Source organism: Prenolepis imparis, unplaced genomic scaffold, assembly GCF_030444845.1.
Source record: "Prenolepis imparis isolate NDT839.2.m4 unplaced genomic scaffold, iyPreImpa1.0 SCAF_9, whole genome shotgun sequence".
In the NCBI taxonomy this organism is placed as follows: domain Eukaryota; kingdom Metazoa; phylum Arthropoda; class Insecta; order Hymenoptera; family Formicidae; genus Prenolepis; species Prenolepis imparis.
This window is the reverse complement of record NW_028141167.1, coordinates 10962604-10985892: the sequence shown is the minus strand read 5'-3', so window position 1 is coordinate 10985892 and position 23289 is coordinate 10962604. Positions and strand designations below refer to the sequence as shown.

The following is a 23289-nucleotide window of genomic DNA, read 5'->3' as shown; positions in this document are numbered from 1 at the left end:
ATTTTTATTTTTTACTATATATAAGTACGTATATACACAACATAATGAACAAAAGAGATTACTTATTACCTTCATTATTTTTTTCTATTATAAAAATTGCATCAATGTTAATATTTATCGTAAAGAAAATAAAGTTTTCTTTAATAATGATAATATTGTAAGAATACGTACCATATTTTGTTCACAAAAAAGTCAATTATTCAAGTCAGTTTAGTTACAAGCTCAAAAGAATAAAATGTTTTATAATAATGCTCGATTTAATTAAGGTCAATTATAAAATAAAAAGGATAATACCAAGATTCGTCAATTTTAAAGTTTTAGGATTAATACATTGAGTGCATTATAATATATTTCGCGTGATAGACAATAAGTATGTTAAAATTATCTATTTATTAAAATCTACAGCATATCAGTAAAAATTTATTATTTTCTCAAATGCAAGTATTTATAAAGATACAAAATTGCAGAAGTGAAAAGTGCTTTGATCAATGTGCTTTGATCCATGTGCTTAGAAATATAATTTAACGCTAGCTGTAATTAATCTAATCTTTTGTTTTTTATCATAAAATTAGGAAAATAAAGCTTATAAAAAAAGAATTTTAAAATAATAAAGCTTAAAAGATTATTTAATAAAGTTATGTATTGATGTATCTAATTCTAGAAAATTGATTGATGGATCATGGTTTCTCGATTTTATCGAGATATCTTTTAATTTGTTGAAATCATTCCAATATTTGTTATAAAATGACCATACTGTATATATAATTGCGAGCTAATATGCATAACCTTTTGTTGGAAATCCAGAATTTGATGTTTAATGTATGGTTTATCATCCCATGACGGCATAAGAGATCTCTTCCATATCCATTATATTCTTGAAGCTAGTTTTATCGATTTTTCTGCTCTTATCATTTGATATAATTGAGAGAACTTTAATGATATAATACTAATTTTTAATTATTAGAATGCGCTTTATGACATATTTAATTTGCAATTGTTTTTTTTTCTTTTTTTTCAAATCAAAAGAAATCTTATAGAAGGCAATGATAGCGAGAAGTTAGAAGTCACAGCATAATTTCTTAATCTGTATTATTGCGATTTGCGCAAAATGGGTTTGCAGTTTGGCAATTTACCAATTAGGATTCGTAGAGTCGTGTATTACAGTTTATCACCCACAGAGCAACGAGCTTGGGCAAAATCAATGACGCATGGAATACCTAATTTAGTAAATAGAGCAATACGTGCGTTGCCACCGATGCTTCCAGGTATATATTTATAAAGTTAAATATAAAAAAATAAAAGGAGCACAAAGAGACAGAATGTTATATTTTTTAATTATTTTTTTAATGTATCATTTTTTTGTATTTTAATTATATTGTTTGGTTATTAATATATTGACAGAATTTTGATGATTTATCTTACTCTTTTCTGCATCTAAACTTTTTCCATATAATCTTAAATATATCAATGTTTATTTTTAAAATATCAGCTTGCTTAATCTCTTGCCTTCAATCAAGACTATTTAATCAGTTTGCGTTACTTAATTTTTTTTCTCTTTCTCTTTATTTCTTTCAATATATATTATATTATGTTAAATGCATAAGAAAGAGACAAGAGAAGTAGATAGATTTTGTTTCAAAATCCGTATTTTCTAAGATCGTTGATGAGACGCGTTAAAAATAGGCTACCGGAATCAGCTGATAGTGTGCGCATGTGTATAATCCAACCTTCCAGCATATTCATTCATAATAATGAATATATATATATGAAGCTGGAGTGCGCCAAAAATTTTACAACTCCATAACTTGACGAAAAACTATCGTTTGAATATTAAACAAAGACAGATCTATTGCGGAATTTGTCTTGCACGTATATACTTTTATTCTTACGAGCTGTTCAACGCAATAATGGCTCAACAATTTTGTGAAAGTTTATTTTGAAATGAATAGGGTTGAAATGAATAGTTGATTGGAAACTCAATAATAAGTATAGGATTTATAGTATAGGAATAATAATTTAATAGTACAAGAATTGATTGGATACTCGATAGGAATAATAATTCTATAATATAGGAATTGATTGGATACTCGATAACAATTCTGTAATGATCGTATAATACTTTTATTTCTATAAAATTGCAATGTTGCAAATCTTTAATTATACTGATAGAGATGACATCAATATCAAGAATATTATTCATATATTAAAATTTTGATTTTATATTTTATATTATACATATAACAAACAAAAAACTGGTTATTATAAATATCAATACATATATCATCAAATAATGTATGTGAACATTCATTTTTTATTTCCATATATGCATTGACACATGATATAATACGCGATAAGCAAAAAACGCGTACGATAAAAGCACACATTTGATCGATAGAAATATGCTGGAATACATTATGGGGAAATTACAAGAGTCAATTTACAAAGTCAACAGAATTGTTTAACGACATATTTATTCATAGCAATTGATTTATACATATGTATATATGCAATGGAATTTCTATTTTATTGAATATTTTGTTTCACGATTGTTCTTGAGTGTATATTTTTCGTTTTAGGTTTTATAATGTCGGCTGTGATTTATAAGTGGTCCACTGCAGCACATGATCGATATAGTCGCAAAGATCCCAAATTATATGAGAATGACAAATGAATGCAAAAATTGTTTAAGTTATTTTTAAATTCAAGTGCTTTATGTGATTAAATACATGATATTATCTTTAAAATTATTTCTAAAAAGTTTAAAAATCTAATTAAAAATAATAAAAATAAAATATCTAATAAAAAGAAAAGTATTGCTTCTTATTAAAGTATTTACGCGCGCACGTACTTATATTAGACATGTAATATATCATAAATAATTACATTTTAATATGCAAATAATTTATAAGATATTAGCAAAGACAAATGCTAATATGATTCATGTACATTCAACATTTACATATAGTATATGTATTTCAACTATTAGCTAATATAGGGGACAAATTTATATAATAATTGATTTATGAAATAATTAAAGTTCGTGTGTACTTAATTGAAGTTTGTATGTATACATTACATACTTCCGAATAGAATAATAATAACGTTTAAAATGCTCCTTATATTTTATCTCTAATATGCTATTTTATAATAAAAAATATTTATTTGGTATAAATAATTATTTATTAATTAACAAATACAATAATGCATTCATATTTTGTTTTTGTTGTTCAAATAACAATAAATTGTATGACATATAAAGAGAAATATTAATAGTCTAGAGCACATATCAATGCCACTCCTCTTTTTATCCAGTGCGATTGTGGTTTATCAGCAGGAATTTCCATTGCTAGAATAAAATTTGTGGAATGTCCCGTTGTTGTCAAAGTTCCAGAGCGCTCAATAGTTTTATATACAGGACATATATAAATTCCACGAGATGGAATTACGTGATTAATTTCCGGTAACAGAAGAATTGGCGGCATATCTAGACAATAGACGGTAATATTATATGTTATTTGAATAAGAAATAAGATTCAGAACAAACCAAACAATTTTTAATTTGCTTAATAAACAAATTAAAAGCTTTGAAAAGCACAGTTATTTATATTTCGGAAGCTTAGTTAATTAAATTAATTTTTTAGCAATTTCGTGTGTTTTAATATAAAGTACTGTGTGTATAACTGTATATCTGTGTGTATGATACAATGAGAGATTATTAATATTTAACCAGTAAATAATTCCTTTGGTAAAGATTCTACGAGATTATTTCCATTCCATCGACAACCTTCCAGAAAAAGACCATAAATAATACAACCATCCGATGGCCTCCGTGTTGGTTTGGAAGTTAAAACCTGTGACATTGTATATAACATTGATTTTTACAATTGGTATAAAAATTCTTGCAAAATAATTTTTTGGGGATTAGTACTGATTTAAATCTATATTTGTTAATTAATTGGTAATAATTAATTCAAGCATATAATATGCACGATATTATATGTATGTGTCATAAATTAGAATTTATGTATAGAGGTGAACATATTCTGATTTGACTACTATTTAAATCAAATAAATTTCTTCGTAAGCTTAAAAGACATTGAATCACCATCAATCTCTATTTTCCTGTAATTATTGAATGTTGTGCGTCAAGTCACGTTGACCTATTAATCGATTAATTACAGGCTGAGGGCGTACCTTGTAGCTAAAATCGATTTTGTCAATAGATACTATATGTTTGCGCGCAAAGTTTTGCAACGTGCCAGTTAGAAAGGCTTGAGGAAAGTAGAAACCTGAGATCCAAAATGCAGACGGTATACCGTGATTTTGCCAATCCCTTATAAATTTAATCCTGTCTTTTAAATCAAGGAACCATGCGGCTAATAAAAATGATAAAATATATTTAATGTAACTGTCTGAATTAAATAAAAATTATAGTAAATTGTTAAATATATAGTTGATATATTTTTCTACTTAGAGATTTTAGAGAAGGGTAACTCTTCCTTTGCCAATTCGCAGGTATTTTATTATTAAAAAGACTAGTGGCCATCATTTCAAGCTCTTCTGACATAACGATTAAGCCTTTTAAAGCTTTTAAAAGATTTTGTAACGTTGATTGTACGATTTCAAGTAAGTCGTTGTACCGTTTGGCTTCTTGTAGTAATACAATATTAAAAGATTCCTTGTACAATATAGGATATCTGAAATTCAATTAATTTTAATACTTAAAGGTTTAATTAACATTTTTTATATATCTAATTTCTAACTTATTCATGTATGTGCTACATTCGTTTAAATATATCAGAATTTGTCTTTCTTTATCGAATTTATGTCATGAGATAATAATTCTTTATTATATCTTAGAAATTATATATATTATACAAAGAAAGATAGTTTATTATATGTTAAAAATACAAATTACAAAAAGCTTGTTATTAAAAATTACAAAGTAATTTCATTTTAAAAGCTAAAAAATAAAATCTTAATTATTTAAACAACGATAAGTAAATGATATTGAATTGTACCTCGCTTCCATTGCGATTAAATCAAATAGTTCGGGTATCGTAGTTAATATGTCGTTAGCTATTTGGATTGTTACTTTCTCGATACTTGCAGCTACAATACCGACTTCTCTAGGCTGCATACTTAATAAAGTTGCGAGGTAAATATACATTTCTGCTTGAGCGCATGTTATATCGGCGTTTGAATGCATGCCAAAGAGTGACGGATCGTCATTTAAAGGAAGACCCTTTATATACTCTAGATAATCGTTGAATGACGCTGCAGCTGGTAGCTTCATATGTGAAAATACAACATGACATTGAGATAAGAAAATAAAAACATGATTAACAATAGTGTCTTTGTATATATTTATAAATGCTCTTATATGGATAAAAAATATATAAAATAATATTTTGAAAATGTTGTCGAGAAAATAAATACAGTCTTTTGCTGTTGACAATTTAAATTTCAAGCTATGTTAACTTCAAAATTATAAATTGTTAGAAAAGAGAAAAAATTTAATTTAAAAAATTTTTGTTGACTTTTTGTCATATTATTTATATTTTAATTATTTTTCTTTTTTGTGTTAGCTTTTCAATTTTGTATTATAGAGGTGTTTTTTTAGAAAATATTTATTGTTTGAATATATATACCTGATGGTAAATGTTTTGTTCGTCAAATTGATACTCTGAGGAAACAACATTGGCATTATAATAATCTTCGAGAAGTGTTAGAACACATCGGCGATCCCAATCATCTGTTATTCGTCCACCATAATTAATATGCCCGGCAGTATATATGAGAACCTTTTTTTATGTCCAAATAATAATTATTTAAGAACGAAAAATTTTATATAATTTATTTTTATTAAGCAGATAAATTGAATTCAAAGATATGATTGAATAAAAAAAATCTTAAATAAAACTTCTACATTTTTTCAATTTATTAATATTTTTTAATTTTATTTGTTTAAATTATTGTGCAGACATAGTTGCGTCAAGATATTTTATTCAGTATAATGTTATATAAAAAATAATAAATGTAATTTAAAATTAAATTTTTTAAATATCGCAAAACATGAAATCACGTATTTAATGTAACGACTTTATATTTATCAGTGAGAGAATATGAAAGTATCATATCTTTGTGTTCTTTTATATCAGTTCCGCAATACTTGCGAAGTTAAAAGAGGAAATGATTGAAACACGAATGCTTTGAGTTGCTTCTCTAATTTACTTTATCGATATTTTACCTTAAATGGCAAAATATCATATTCCATAAGAAATATGTGTAGTTGTGACAAGCATATAGCTAAATCTCCGTTTGTAAATTCGTAGGATATATTGAAACCAAGAGGACCGAACTTTCGTCTCTCGAGTAATATCGAATGAAACATGCAAAGAGAGAATATAAGCCACTTGAATGGCGGAGCTTTTGGATGATCAGATTGCAGAAGCTCTTGCATTTCTGTCACTTGTGTTAGATATGCACGAAACATATTAGCCTAGGTTAAAAAACAGATAAAAATAAAAGAAAATGAGGTAAACACTTTATGAGTAAAATGTAATATGCAAAAACGTGTTTTTTAATATTTTTTTTATATTTACTTATATTCTTGTAATAAATAATGTTTTTTTTGTGTTTTTAATCCTAAAAGTAACAAAGTTACATAGCTTCATGAAAAATAATACTTTTTTGATGCATTTATAAATATTCTTTTAATTAAATACAAAATAAAATAATTCTATCTAAAAAGTTTATACAGGTTTAGTAGAATTTCAGTAGAGTTTTATACAAAAATAATGATATTGATACCTTTATACCTCGCGGTGGTTCTATTGTCATTTTACTGCTGTTTTGAAGAATACTGACGGGAAAATTGGAAGAGGGTGCGGATGTTAACCACAACCGAAAATCTCGATGAATATTTTTCTGTAATAATGTTTCAACGAGATATTCGAGTTGCGGCATCCAAGTTGGTGCCAAGTGACAATTCTATAAAAAGGAAAAACGTTTATTATAAATATTGCTATTAACACCATGTCTTATACGCAGATAGTATATATCAAATATATTTTCATTTTTCTCATGATTGTTTAATATACATATATATGTCGATAACAATTCAATAACATTATTAGTTTCATCTTTTCTAGTATAGCATTATTTTACATATATATGTATTTTTTAAATATTTTCAATTTGTGCCACATTTTATATGAAAAAATACATTATTTAAAGATATTTAAAAATTTAAGATAATAATTATAATGGATATATTGAATATGATTCAAAAAATTCTAAACATATCGTAGAAAATTGTATATTATAGAGCGGAAGAACTAGCTATGAGTAAATAATTATTATTCTCTTTAGATATTTAGATCAAACACAATATTGTTTCTATTATAATATTTATTTGTAATACATGTGTAATACATAATAATGAATTCAGTTATTTTGCTGAATATAAAATTTTGCTATCTCCTTTTTTTTCTTTATCGTTATGATATTATGAGCAGCACAATAAATTATTTCTCCGATTCCTCATGTTTTATATTATTAAAATAAGATATTTTTTCTTTTACCGTCAGATTTTATCTTATCGGATAAGAAAAGGACAAATTTTCATATTATACAAAAAGCTTAGTATTTTGCTCACGAAGGATATGTCTTTTTACATTCGCGAAATAAATAAAAGATTTTATTTTGATAGTACTTTAATTTGAATAAAACAATTTGTCAATATATCCATTATAATTATTATCTTGAATTTTTAAATATCTTTAAATAACGTATTTTTTCATATAAAATGTGGCACAATTTGAATGTAACATAAAATACGAAATTAAAACATTTTTTTCTGAAAAATTTATATATAATTTTATATATAGACTCATTAGGGCATTTTATTCAATATAACAAATAGATACCTTTGTACTCTTGTAGCAGTATCTTTTTCATTATAACATGAGCATTTTTTATTAATTTGAAAACATTTTTTATCATAATAATGAATGTTTAGGGAACAAAGAAAGAGCGAGAGCGAGAAGAAAGGATGAAAGTACTAGTTTATTTAATTTTAACATTCAACCATTTTATTATTTGTTTATAAAAACTCGAAATTGTCTTTGTATTATTTTAAAGAATTCTTAAAACAAATTTTAAAAAGAATTTGTGATATTTTAGTTTCTTGATGAAAATTATTTAATCTATTTAAATTTATTTAAGTTATTAATAATTTTTTGCATATATAATTATCTATTGTATTTAATATATAAATATTATAAAAAAGAATAAGAAATTCGAATCATTTTGATGTGATTATTTCATCTACTCTAAGACACATAAAATAGATAAATATATTTATTTTTATGAATTAAAATCTTTTGTAGAATTTTATCTTATCTAGTTATATCGAAAGATAGTTTCTAACTTGAAAGAAGACCCAAGTGCCCATCTCCGTTGATTGTTTCAACATAGCCTGTGCTCTGGGTCCTTGACCCTGGCCAAGAGATATCGAATATAATTTTCTGTCCATCTTTAGCTTATCGGCAAACTTATATAACTCTTTGGTCGGATCAGTACCAGGTGATAAGATAAAGACAATTGGCGTGATGTTGAATGACTCTTTATAAATCGTCGACAATTCCGTTGTTTGCGGTTCGACAAATTGTTGACCCAAATACTTTATCAAATAGAGTTGCATAGCATTGATCAGTTTGTCGGGCCGCAAACACTTAAGTATTAACAATTTCTCAAAATCATCGAGCTTCGTCTTCCATGGTTCGGGAAATGGTGCTCTAAATGGGACAAGATTGTACTTTTAATGAAAGAAATATTTATTTTAGTTGTTTTACGAACGCGACAGATTAAATTTTTAAAAATTTTTAATATAATTCTTTTATATCTCTTCTCTGAAAAGATTTCAAAAAATATTTGCGAATAAAAGAAAAAAAAGATTTCTTAATTTTTCAATAATAAATTAAAATATAAAATATAATTAAAGAGAAAAGAGAGTAAATCATTTCACATCAATTTAATTTATAATTTTTTCCTTCTTCCTTTTCCTACTAAAATTGATATAATTATTTCCTACAAATTGGTTCAACACCATGATCATTATTTATCGTTACCTAAGTAAGAGATTAAATGTAAAAGAAGATAATTTACTTACAAATGCGCTTCCTGAGTATCGAATATGTTTTTAAATTGGGTTAAAGATAAATGGAAAGATGTGACAAATTTGTCAAACTTTGAAAGTCTCTCTAGAGCTTGAATCTCTCTCCAGCATCTTGGAGCAATCCATTCTGGTGCGGGATTTGGCAATTTCTAAAGACAAGAAAAAACTTTAGACAATATATATCGACAATATGCCGACAATGTGATAAATGTTTTCTTATCTACATATGCTGAAGATTATTTTCAGCTATTTGTTTTAATTTTTAGGTAAAAACAATCGGAGAGTAAAACAAATCTAATTCGAAAATCTTTTTTAAGTGTAGAAATAGATTAAAATTAACTTAATTTTATATATATTTTTTTTTATGTTTGATGAATTTTTTATGCTTGATTTATATCAAAGTAACGCTAAATATATTGAAAATATATAGGCTAACGTATATTGTATAATATATAACAACAATAATTTTAGATCTAATTTTTAGTTTCCGAGATTGTAAGTTTATTTCAAATAATAATAAATAAGTAAATTTTTTAGTATTTTATATATTACAACGGTACTGTTATTATTATTTACGTATTATATATTAATATTTTTATGAACACATTAGTATTATATATTCATATTTTTTTATCTAATAATATATGATTTTTATATCCAATGTTTTAAAATTTTTGAATAAATTATATATTTTCTCCTAAAATTAATATAATGATTAATTAATTCGATAAAGTAAATTTTTATTAATTGTAAAATTAATGTAATGTTTCAAACTATAGTTATAAATTCGCTTCACATTTTACCCGTATTGGAGAGGTCGTAATAAGAAAATGTTGCCACGCTTTCGGATCGATTCTTTTGTTATTTAAAAGAATACGTGCGCAGATGAGAAAGCCGAGTTGTAGCTTGTGTCTTTCGAATAAACTGCGACATACATTTGAGAAAAGTGCGAAGGTAAAGTTCTCATTGATGTCTGCAATTCGTTTATCAATATCTTCTGCAAAGTTAAATTACAATAAATTAAAAATTAAAATATTTTATTTAAAAATAAAAAAACATGTTAAAATATTAAAAAGTTTCTAGAATTTTAAAATTGATATTAACATGTCTCTCGATCCTCTTCTCCATTTTTTTAAGAATTTTAAATTTAAGAAAAATGTTATGTACATCTATGTAGAAAAATATAATCTTTTTAACTGCAACTTATGTATCAAATAAGTTTAAAATTAATGAGACATATATGAGAGATTGCAATTAAATATTAGAATACGAAAAATACTTACTACTTTTTTCAGTATTTGATATGCTATTGTTAAATATAACAATAAACCATTCTAAAGAATATTGATACATGATATCGATACGTTGAAAATCAACGATACAAAAAAACAATATTTGTGCCCGATTTGCTACTGGCATGTATAATGATCTTGTTAAATCGATATTTGTTTGTGTAAGTTCGGCAGTTTCCATCTTTATCTATATTTTTAAAAAATTACGTTAAAATATGTCACACACACACACACACACACACACACACACACACACACACACACACACACACACACACACACACACACACACACACACACACATATATATTTAGAATAAATTAAAAATATAATTCTTTTTTATTAACTCGACCTTGATTTCTTCGCTCTTGGCTTTAGAAGCTTCTAAGGTAAGAATCAGGTCAATGTCATCAACTATCGATTCTTCGGATATCGCGAGTTTATCAAGAATTCTATGTTCAATCGCCTTCAGATCTCGTTTCATTTCAGCACTTGATACAATAAGTGTGTTTCTTTCTTGTTCGAGATCAGGACGTTCTTGTATCGTAACTAGAGAGAGCATCTGATCGGCAAGACCGCTGTAAGGTTACATATATACTTGGGATACAAATATAATATCAATATAATATCAATCTGTATTAATTGGGGTTGAATCTATTTTTCTTTTTCATCAATTAAGATTAAGTCAACTTTATTTATTTTATTATATTTTTTACTTTTAACTTAAAGATTAGATATATTAATTATTCAATCTTACATTAATTACATTTATTGGTATTCAGAAAATAGAATAATAAATTGAAATAAGAGGAAAAATAATTGCACAGATTATATATATATATATATATATATATATATATATAAAATTTCTTCTATCTTAAAAATGACTTGATATTGATTAAAATTCTCATTGCACACAATTACTATTGATTATAATTAGATGATAACTTTTATCGCAAAATAATAATATATAATAATAGAAAAAAATATTTTATAATCCTATAATAATCATATATACAAAATTTACAACATGTAAAAAGTTATACAAAGAATTTAATATATTTATACAAAATTCGCATATGCAAAATATTCGCACACACAGATAGATATTTTCTTTTAAAAGAATTAAAATCTTACCTAACAGTGAGCGCAAAGTTGACTATTAGCACTTTTACCACTATTTCTGGAGTATAATGCGGATTTGATAATCTCGTAGTTAGAAAAAGACGAAAATCGAAGTTATAAGGTACAATATTCTCGCCGATTTTGATACTCGATTGTCCGGCATGCTCGAATAACGAACGCGTAAGAATCGGATCTAAGGCAGCCTCCAATTCGATACCAACATTTTCGATTAAACAGGGTCTCCCGACTTGTACGCAAATTTCAATGACGCGTAAAAGGTTCTTATCTGTTATTTTTGCTATTGCAAGTCCAATTGGCTTGTACTGAAATTAGGAATAATTTGGCCGATTAAAAGAATAGATAAAAAGATGCGATCCAAGTACAATAAGTAATAACCAATATGACAATTATTTAATACATTAAACTAATAAATATAAGAATTAATATATAAATTTATAAATTCTTTACTATCGTAAGTTCTTCTTTAATTCTAAAAAAAATCACATATTTTTTATTACGTTATACGCGATATGGTTTTCGTATATATTATATATATATATATATACATATATAAATATACATAAAACACATATATGTATAATATATAAATATTTTTAACAAAGTTATTGCGTTATCAGATAAATTCAATACATTCCAACAAATGTGATTTTATTATCAGATAAAGAGAAAATTGATGCAAATATAATAAAACATTCCAGTAATAAATTTTCATTATAATAACAACCGTCATAAATTATTGTGATTTTATATGATTATGAATTTTATATGATTATAATTATTAATATATTCTCAATATATAGCTTAGCAAATCTCAGTTTTACGCTGTATTCCATTGCGAAAATTTCTTATCAATAGGTACCTACATAAATTTATGTAGAGCATAGATTACGTGCAGAAAATATTAAAATATTAAAATCTCATTGTGTTTTCGCGATGTGATATTCACCATATTACGTATCCATTTATTCGCCTGCGATTGAGGGTCAATGAAGAGGGGCCATCGATTTGAATTCATCACGAGAACCGCGTTCTCGACGGACAGAGCATCCCTCGGTAAACCGTCAATGTGCCAATTTCTTATCTCTGTCTGATTGCCGAGTATCAATACGGGATTGCTGCCAGGAGTATGAGGCACGTCATCACCGAGAGCGTTGTACCAGATCGCTAGGAGTTCCTGGCGATAGGTGTCCGTGAATGGCGTTAAATATGCTATCGCGCCTGTAATAAGATGAAAGCTTTCAAAGTAAAGGGATTGTGTGAAATGAGGCTTGCTCTGTTGTTAGAATGAACAGAGCTATTGCAGACATTCGATTAAGCTGATGAATCCAGAGCTTAGTCGATCTCCTATACGTTAATAGAACAGTAAACAATCGGAACAATCAATGAACTGTATGTAGAGTGTAGTGTTATATTCAATGAAATTTATACTGGCAGAGATCAATACTAAGATACACACACAATATATATACGTTATAATATTTAACAATACTATATAAATAATAAGTTTTTGATTTCAAAAAATAAAAAAAAATAATTTAATGCAATTAGAAAAATCGCTATAATATTAGAAACAAAAATTAAAGATGCTTCTGTTAATAAATAATAAATTTAATAAATAAAATAATAAATTTAAAAATAATATAAATTTAATAAATAATAAATTTAATATCTTTATATGTGTGTAATTCTTATCTTATCTTTTATTTTCTTTATTTCTTATACTCCTTTGACAAAATAACAATAATTTTTATAATTATATGTAAATTATTATTAATTTTATTTTATTATAAAAGATGAAAGAAATTTAATATTAAAAATGATACTGAAAAATGAAATATTAAAACTCTCTATATAGTGTGATATACATTTTTTTCTTAAATCTTTCTTGTAAGATATAGAGGATTTCACTTTCTCATATCTGATAGAATCAAGTTAATGTCACCATTCTCTACAAAGAGTAACTCCCCTTAAGGCCTAGCGAGAAAATTGGATTTACAATGACTGTGATTTTGTTATATCGTAAATGTCACGTTAAATCTGTTAAAGTAGATCATACAGAATTTTAGAAAGCAACATTCTTAATAGATTAGTTTGGAAATTATTTATGATAGATTTTATAACATATTTCTCAAAATATTGAATAGTTATTGATGATAAGTTTTAAATCATTTTATTAATGTTATATTTATTCACATTCTTTGTATTTTTAACATCATATTTTTGATAATTTTAATTATGCATGAGTGACAGGAGAAATGAAGAAAGAAGAGAAAGAAAGCTTTGTTTTACTATGATTTATACATTGTAGTTATGATCCATTTGTCGTTTTAAATAGATTGAAATATAATAATCAGCATATTTTTATGTGATATAAATTCCTTAAAAATTTATAATTAAATGTTAGAACATCATAATTACTATATCTTAAAACAATTATTATATCTAAAACAGTATTTTTTTTAAAAATAAAATACAATAATATCTAACAAATGCTATAAATTTTTGTTATATATTAAATTATCCTATTTATTTTGACTAATAATACAACAGATTTATATAAGAAAATTATCTTTCTCTCTCTCTTTGAAAATATGTAGATGATTGATGATTCTACTTTCTTTTTTCATACATAAATAAAAGTGAATAATTCGAGCGAAGTAATGATTGAAAAATGTTTGCTCGCACCTGACGATAGAAGGATATCACCAATAGCATTTTTTAAGGACACTTTTATATCGTCTACCATGATGATCCATCGCTTCTGTTCATCTGACAGACCCACGATCAGTCTTATGGCTCGAGCCATTCGTTCCTCACATAGCTGTTTCTGTCTTTCTAAGTCAGCTTTCTTCTCTTCCTTTTCCCGCAATTGATCTTGCAGTTTCTCGATACCTTCTTTTATCTCCCGCAGTCTTGCCATAGCGGTTGCAACAGTTTTTTCAGTTTCAATCAAAATCTCCTCAGCTTTCGCCAAAGCTATCATTTTGGGTGTTAGTCTCTTATTTACGAAGTAATAGTTGTACATTGCGTGGACCCACAAGCATAAAGAATGACAAGCTTTCGAGACTTGAAGTACCTTTCGATATTGTAATTTGCTGATGTATTATTTTGCTAATTAAAATATTATAACAAAAATGAAGATATATTCTCACAATGTATATTATTAAATTACAGTTTTCGATAATTTCGTATTTTTATATAATATTTTTCTAATGCTGTCAAAAAATTATTTTAGAAATAAATTTATATATAAATAAATTATCTCTTTTTTTCTTTATTAATTTTATAAAATTATCACAAATTACTTTATTTGCACGATTAAATTATTCCTTCTTATATAAAAAATCGATATAACATAGAGAAATCTCTATAAGAGTAAATAAAAATAAAGTATTGGTTTAAATTTCTGGACTAAATATTTCATATGAAAAAAAGGCGAACAATCTGATGAATGTAATTTATTATAATACAACTGTAGATAGATTTTTACCTTGGCTGGTTCAAAGTTGGGATTTTCTATATAATCCTTGAGTTTATTGATCATTTCTTCCGTAAAGTCTTCCTTCCTAAAATGCTCCATTGTGTACAAAAAATGAATTGGATCTGCTAACATATGACTTCCAGGAGTCCAGTAATCTAATATTTTCTCACCAGGCAGTTTCCCAGGGAGCTAATAATACAGCCATATGCCTTATAAAGTCTGTGTAATTAAACTAATCAATAATCGTATTGTACTTCTTTCGAATTGATTGAAAGCATCTCGAATTCAGTTAATTAAAATATCAATTTTAACAAACATTTTTATTGGCCAATTTTCACAAAAAGACATATACTCTAAATAATATATTGCTATATTAAATAAAATATGCAGAAATAAATAATAACTAAAAGCACAAACGATAATAACGAGCACAATGATTACTATATCGCATAAATTTTATGATTACAATTGCATACATATTATAAAATAAAGAGTAGATAATTTATTGTTTTCTGTTTATAAAAGAAAAGCATCATTTTTGCATAATTATGCATATGCACTAAACGAACCTTATGGGGTTTTACGTTGTTCACAATGCACATTGCTTCGATCACTAAAAGCACTCCTACTGGTGGCCTCTTCATCGCTTTTACTTCCACAATATCGTTTTTATTTAATGCTTTCAAACTAGCCTCGGCAGCCTCGAGCATTGGTTTTATTTCATCTGCAAATATATGAAATATGTAATTTATATAGACAGGCAATTTCGCGTTGAGTTCTCTTGAGTATTATTTAAACTTATCTAAAATGGCTAAATGTGCTCAAATTTATAATATTTTTCTAAAATATAGTATTTATTTAATTCTTCAGATAAACAGAAAATAATAAATACTGTGAGACATTGACTTCACAACTCTTTTCGATGTTTTATCTTTGATATTAAAAACTAAAAATTTTTTTTGTTTACTAACAAGAAGCTTTCATAGATTTGTACATGCCAAACTTTTATTTGTATTGATTTGTATGCTACATATATATATGTATATATATATATATATATATATATATATTTTACTCAATTGAGTGTTCACGAGCTGTGTATAATACTTATGTATATGCACTCGCGTAAGCTTTTACGTTTATTATTATAATACAAAATCCCTTGTCGAGATTTTGATATTTAAACTGCATATGGCTGAGCGATACATTTTCTCAAAAGCGGAAAAATAAATAACGTATTATATATTCATTGTTTACATATTCTCATGATATTCCGCAATACGATAAAAATGTTATTTCCAACATACTTCTACATTCCCAACAGATTTAAAGTAATTATAACTTACAAAGATACGATAAAAAACGGTGAGAGAACTAATTATGTGTATTGAGTAAAGTTGTGCGCTAAAATCTACCTAAACATATGATAGTTAATACAAGCAGCTCTTCATAAGATAATGAAATATTTGAATATAAATCCTAATCCTCTACATATATAATCTTTTATACATATGATAGATATAATCTATACTCCGATAGTATCAAAATTGAATAAAATCTCGTATCATTCTAAAAATAAACACACTTTTACATTAGCATTTCGAATGTTTAGTTTAAGTTGATATAATAATTTAATTTAATTTAAGTTGATATAAATATAAGTTAAGAATGTTTGAACCTGAAAGGATTAGATAATTTTATTCACTGTCATGTGCAAGATATGTAAATGCGCGATAAAAAATAATTTGAATCAATAGTGCGTTTGATATTCTTCTCTTCCGTTATTATAAAATATATATAATCAAAAAAGAAATAAAGCATAATGAAAAAAAGACTGATTAAAGTGAGATAAGCGTCACATTTTTTTTGTCACGTCTCTTCTTTTAATTCTGTTGCAAATATTTGCTGTGCAAATGCATGCAATTGTGTGTGAAAAAATATGAAGTGTACTGCTCTCGCAGAGCGAGAAATTTCTACTAAGCTTAATAAAAATAAAACGCACTCAAATCAGCTTCCGCTTCATCTCTGATCGCTTTATTCTCTACCTTCATTTTGGATGCCGCCGCTTCTTGTTGCATCGCTACTATTTTGGCATTTTCCGCTTCAATCTACAACAAATATATGTATATTTCCTGATAAAGCATATCTCTTGTAAAAGACGCATTAAATTGTGTGATATAAATATTTTGAAATTGAACGGTATGTTTCGATGGAACAGTATAAACGATTGAATTTGTCTGCCTATATAAAGTGAAATATTATTATTAAAATAATTTTACTTTACACAGGCAGATAAATTCAATCCATTGTTCTTTCTATCGAAACATACAGTTCAATTTCTGAACATTTATATTACACAATTTAATACGTTTTTCACAAGAATATGTCTCAATTTAATATATGTTTTCCTGAAACAGGATTAAGCAAAAGTAATATTATTATTAAAATAATTTTATTAAAAATACAAAAATAAAATTATATAATAAATATACATATAAAAATAAGACTGATGTAATTATAATTGTAATAATTATGTCTTATAATATTAGATTGTAATCCTTATTTCCTATGTGTGTGTGTTTGTCACACAAATAACGTAATCATTGAAAAAATGTAATAATTTGTTAGGAGATTTTTGTATCATTATATTCCTTTACTTTTTCAAGCTAAAATGTTTTTATTTTATTTTCCCTGCATGGAGATTTGATCATTTAACTTTTAAACATGTTTTTTTTATAACAATTGTGTACTTTCTAAACAAATTATTTAATTGAATTATTATATTGAAAACAAACAATATGAGAATTTTTTATCAATAACTTTATGGTGTACCACATGTTTATTTATAGAATATAATTTTGTTTTGCTGAAATCAAAACAACTAAATTTAAAAACTGTAATATTATAATTTTCTCTTATTACAAAGAGTTTTATTTAATTGATATGTACACTTTAATGAACAAAAATTTATTATACTAAAGAATAACTGTTTTATTTTAGCGATATCTTTTCTTAATTGACAAGAAAAAACTACAACATTTTGTTTAAATATTCTCACCTTTAATTAACATAATATTTCATACTTTGTCTCGCGTCGTGATGCGAAATTTATAAGGAAATTTTGTTAACATGGTTTTAATTTATTCGAAACGTTATAAAATTATATTGAAAACTATTTTAAGTAATACGATTAAGAGAATAGCTAAAAGCTGATTTTTTTGCAAAAGCTTGCTTTAAAGAATTTTATCAACATCGTTAAAAGTTCATGAACTGGATCATCTATTTTATTATAAATGTCTCATATAATATGTATTATAAAGAGAACTTATAAGATGTCTCTAAAAGAGATTGTGAAAGATCAAATAGATCATGGAAAAATCAAATCTTCTTTGACGGTTGAGAAATTTTATATAAGGTTTTAATTATAAAAGTGTCATTAAAGTTAGAATATTATGGGCAAGATTCTCCTTGTTAATTCATAAGTTGCATTTCCATATGAGAGACATTACATTTCACGAGGATAAAACTTTCTTCAACAGAATTTAATGCTTACCGTGTCTTGGGTAATTTTTTGTATCATTTCTACTGTAGCTTCCGTTGCTTTTTCTATCTCAGGCTTCATACGTTTTAATAGTTCCTGCATATCTTTAACTTCTGCTTCTGTGTTCGCCAGTTTGTTTAATCCTGTTTAGGAAGGGTGCGTGTTGAATTACAAAGACACAGCTGTATGCTGATTTATGCAAATTAGATGAAGTCATTTGCATTGTCTTGTGTTTTAAAGACAAGACAGAGGCACTGAATTTTCTTCATGATTACATTTTAAAGCTCTAATAGATGGGTTTCATTTTGCCATGATGTTAATAGATAAGAACTAAGAACATAGTTTCTCTGGAATTTTCTCTATTATAATAATAACGTTGATAACTTATGCTTTTTTTTAATAACAATAAAATAAATAAAATTGAAATGCAATATAAATATAAATTAAATTAAATTAAAATATTACATAAAGATATATTGCAGGGAGTTAATACAAATGAGATATTTCATTTCCTATTTTCTAACATGCGAGTAATATCCGCGCTCTGTCAAATCGATATCTCAAAATTACTACGACCTACGAGCTGCCGTCAGACAGTCGGCGTTAAATTTACGAACTGGAAAATTATCGATGGCGGTCGTTTACCTTTGACCTACGACATCCGTCTCCTGCTACGCTTAATGTACACCGGTAAAATAAGAAATAGAAATTAAATAAAACAAAGATTTTCGTTTTAACCTATTTCAGTTCTATTACTTTAATTGAAGTTAAGTATAATTGAAGTATTATGTCTGCTAAAAAGGAATTTATATATGATATTAAAATAATTAATTTTTTTTCTAAATTTTGTTTTCCATTTCTTCCACACATTTTACATTTTATCTTATTCGCAAAATATGAAATTTTTTTATATACTTTTGAAAATATTATTTTAAAATTCTTGTATCTTAAAAAAGAATATCCTATATCTTATTTGACATTATATATCTAAAAAGCTACATTACTGAATTAAGATATAATTAGAAAAAATGTACACTCATAACTTTTCTAACTATTTTCTAGCAATAGAAGCTATTATTTTAACTATATTCAATATTTATTAATTTTTCAACTTTACTCACCGGTAGATAAATGAGTCATCGAAGAGTTTAATTCATCTTTCTTCTTTTTTAAAAGATTGCTATAATTGGATAACAATTCTAAATACGATGTAGGAGTGACGTAATTATGACGATCCAGTTCCTAAGGTAAATTTTATTCGGCATGATGATGTCTGTCTTATATGCAAATAAAATTACATACTCACTTTCAAAAAGCGATCACTGGCGTCGATCGCGCTGGTATGCATACATTGACATATCCTTACGATAGATCGCAAAGTTTCATCTGTGATCGATTCGTCTTTGATATTCGACAGAAGATGCGTCGCTACGCTCTAAACAGAAATATATTACAGTTGATACTCGAACAATTATATCCTATTTTTTTCGTAATATAATTTAAAATATTCGTTTTACATTTTTGTGATAAGTGATAAGTTTCATAAAATTAATAAATTGCCTATATGCGTTACATGAACATGCGCCAACTCCCACTTTTTTTTGTATGTGAGAATAAATTTACTATCAAACATTTCCGATGAGGGAAATCGGAAACGGAATTCAGAATTATAATATCGCGAACTTATTAAATATTATTTGGCAAAATCCACTTGTGCATCATATTTTTAAATGCATACTATTCAAACTCGAACAAAGTATGTCGGACTCAAGAAGACATAAGAAATAAGTCAATTTCAGAACTAAATAGTATTTTGTATTAATTATTATATATTTAAATGTAAATAAATGTACAAATAAATTTTGTTGTACATTTTATAAATCGATTAAATCTCTGTGCAATTTTTAAATTAATCAGTTTTAAAGGGTAAGATAATTCGAAATTGTATCAAAGTTGATACAAATTTCTCAAATTTTGAATTTCAAAACAGATAGCTGTCTTATTATTTTACGAATTCAATTTATTTATCATCTAAGATTGTCAATAAGATTGTTAATCCTTTTAAATACATCAATTTAAAGATCTGAACTTATTAATTAAATATCTGTGAAAATTGTAAACATTATAATAGAAACCTGAGCTAATTAATTTATTAAGCTTTAAATTTTAAAATTAATTACAAATTGTGTCTGTTATTTGTTTATATCGATTTTCACACTTTATCCTTTACGGCTTTCATGATTTATTCGAAGATTAAAATAGCTAACTTGCTTAGGAATATAAATTATAAATATAAATATATTTCGTAAGACGAAATGCAACAATTAAATAATTAATTTATTGTTAATTATTGTTTAATATTTCTTAGGAAAAATATACGTTATTGAAATAAAAAATCAAAATATCACATTTTTTGATGATTAGTTTTATATATTTATTATTATGTAGCCATTTGTTTCACTTATAAAATGTTTTAGTAATACATGTATTAAATAAATAATATTTTCTTGCATACCGCTTTTTTTTACAAGTATACTGAAGCTTCTAATGTAAAGAATTAATTTAAAATATACCCAATGCACAATGTTCTTTATATAATATTAAAATTTTATAATAATTTCTGTCAATCTGACGACACGCTTATAATTTTATTAATTCTAGATTTAAAACTTACATTGAAATTTATATACACATAGTAAATAATAATGATAAAATACTGTACAAATACATATGTGCACAGTAAATCAATATTTGAAATAGGTATAATATTGATTTGGTATTTTTACTAAAACACTTTTATAATAATAGAGATTTGCGGAGACAGATATATTTTTAGTCATTTCACGCTTTATCGTATTATATACCTGAAGTGCGGTATCCGGCCAGGGGCAAAACCAATCAATCGAACAGCAATTTACTAGTGCCAGGAATTGTCTGATGCGAGCGCGAAATATATCTCCAATCGGGCTAAATATTGGAAATGTGTAAGAACATAAAATTAATTTTGTACATAGATTCTGTACATAGATGTGTAATTAAAAATGCAAATGATATAAATTGCATGTTTTATAATTTGCCAAATAGCAACATATAAAGAGATATTAATTGATTATTATTCTGTATAAATATTAATTCGTAAATTAAACGTTTTTCCTTATTAATATTTGGTTAATTTATTATTTTAATGGTTACTTTATTATTTTATTATTTTAATGCTTTTCTGCACAAAAGTGATTTAATAAATTACTTCTACTAGTACTTCTACTAATATATTATATTTACAGTCTTGATTGATTTTATTAGATACTTTAGCATAGATAGTTTAGCAAACTTTATTAAACAAGCTGTTTAATTACTGCAGTCTCATATTTTTAGTTTACATATAATTATGTTTTTTTTCTTCAAGCTTTATTAAATTAGATTAATATAGAAAAGCTTGGAATTTATATAAATTAATCTTTTTTCAAATTTATAAGAGAGTTGATGAATAAAGTAATCTTTATCTTCGAGTTCTTGTTTAATAGATATAAAATATAAGATTAAAAGAAATAAATTAGTATTTTCGGGGAAAAAATCGTAGAATGCGGAATGCAGTGCATTTGGAATAGAATTTCTATGACGATTGAGGATTCAATTATCAATGAATCAATTAATTATGAGTGATTTATTTATTTTATGAAAAATCCATACAGATGGATATGGAATGAAGATTCGTTCTAGTCTGAACATATTAGTTTGACGATCAATACTCCGTTATTTCCTCGGCTTTGCCGCCGTTTTCATATTTTATCTACTTTTACGTTTCTCTCGTTGTTTTTGTTGAAACTTAATCTCTTACATACTATCATTTTTCGGATTTTATTATATATTATGCAGAAGATTATTTTAAGTTAAAATAACAGCATAAGAGTGTTACAATAACAATTTTTATTCTTATGTGTTTATAATTTGACATTTATAAAAACAAATGCACAAGAACATTACTGCTTAATAAAAGAGTTTTTAATTTACCCCTTTAATTAAATAAATCAAAATACAAATTTTAATGTTTATTTTCACGGAAGACATGTTCTTCAAACTTTTCAGTAATTTAAGTTTTGAAACTAATACGACATTACATAGAATGTGTAATTTGCTTCAAGTTAAATTTATGTTTGTTCTTCTCAAATTAATATTAGGAACTTAAAATTATATATATATATATATATATATATTCTTAAATAACCTGCTATATTCAAGAAGTTTACACAGCACGGTTACACTAAATATATAGATTATTTATGTAGAAGATTTATGAATATATTGATTATTTATATAGAATGAGTACCTGCATTTGATTAATTTTCAAATAGGAATTATAATATTGTATATATATACATATATATATGTATATATATATATATATATATATATATATATTGTTTATTACATTGTATACGAGAGATAATAATTTTTATATGAATATTAATACAAAAAAGTAAATTTTCTTTAGATCATAAATAACTTATCCTCTCCAAATCTATTGATCGATCTTTAACATTATTTCGTATTACGACACGGCACGTGATATGAGATTACTAATGTCACAGCTATTAGATCTGTATGACACCTAATACATCAGAATCGTGTCTACTTGTCGTAAATGTCC

At 25.6% G+C, this 23289-nt stretch overlaps 3 protein-coding genes across 3 annotated transcripts in view; 1 reads left to right on the top strand and 2 right to left on the bottom strand.

Moving 5' to 3' along the window:
- Positions 1-1031: 1031 nt before the first annotated feature.
- Positions 1032-2712, top strand: LOC145940722 (cytochrome b-c1 complex subunit 8). The gene is made up of 2 exons (XM_083046189.1): positions 1032-1265; positions 2577-2712. Exons 1-2 carry the CDS (start codon positions 1109-1111, stop codon positions 2669-2671), a joined length of 252 nt encoding a protein of 83 aa, XP_082902315.1. The 5' UTR covers positions 1032-1108; the 3' UTR covers positions 2672-2712.
- A 510-nt stretch (positions 2713-3222) lies between these two features.
- LOC145940723 (dynein axonemal heavy chain 1-like) lies at positions 3223-4416 on the bottom strand (the record flags this gene model as incomplete). Its single annotated transcript, XM_083046190.1, has 3 exons — positions 3223-3484; positions 3728-3851; positions 4195-4416. Coding segments are annotated over 3 exons (564 nt in total), but the record flags the coding sequence as incomplete, so codon positions are not given.
- LOC145940715 (dynein axonemal heavy chain 1) overlaps positions 4336-23289 on the bottom strand; it is an 86469-nt gene continuing 67515 nt past the window's right edge. Inside the window, exons 33-52 of the mRNA XM_083046169.1 lie at positions 21506-21608; positions 19948-20076; positions 19763-19883; positions 18654-18784; positions 17103-17208; positions 15670-15824; positions 15110-15289; positions 14305-14695; positions 12566-12837; positions 11611-11921; positions 10826-11051; positions 10465-10660; positions 9985-10178; positions 9176-9330; positions 8435-8801; positions 6814-6993; positions 6251-6502; positions 5652-5804; positions 5022-5290; positions 4336-4697 (exon numbers count right to left, since the gene is read on the bottom strand). Coding sequence (XP_082902295.1) covers positions 4442-4697; positions 5022-5290; positions 5652-5804; positions 6251-6502; positions 6814-6993; positions 8435-8801; positions 9176-9330; positions 9985-10178; positions 10465-10660; positions 10826-11051; positions 11611-11921; positions 12566-12837; positions 14305-14695; positions 15110-15289; positions 15670-15824; positions 17103-17208; positions 18654-18784; positions 19763-19883; positions 19948-20076; positions 21506-21608 — 4147 coding nt within the window. The 3' untranslated portion in view covers positions 4336-4441. The remainder of the gene's footprint in view (positions 4698-5021; positions 5291-5651; positions 5805-6250; positions 6503-6813; positions 6994-8434; positions 8802-9175; positions 9331-9984; positions 10179-10464; positions 10661-10825; positions 11052-11610; positions 11922-12565; positions 12838-14304; positions 14696-15109; positions 15290-15669; positions 15825-17102; positions 17209-18653; positions 18785-19762; positions 19884-19947; positions 20077-21505; positions 21609-23289) is intronic.

Coding starts and splice junctions, on each gene's coding strand:
- LOC145940722 (XM_083046189.1), top strand. CDS start 1,109: ATGGGTTTGCAGTTTGGCAATTTACCAATTAGGATTCGTAGAGTCGTG. Junction 1,266..2,576: donor GTTGCCACCGATGCTTCCAG/GTATATATTTAT, acceptor TTTTCGTTTTAG/GTTTTATAATGTCGGCTGTG.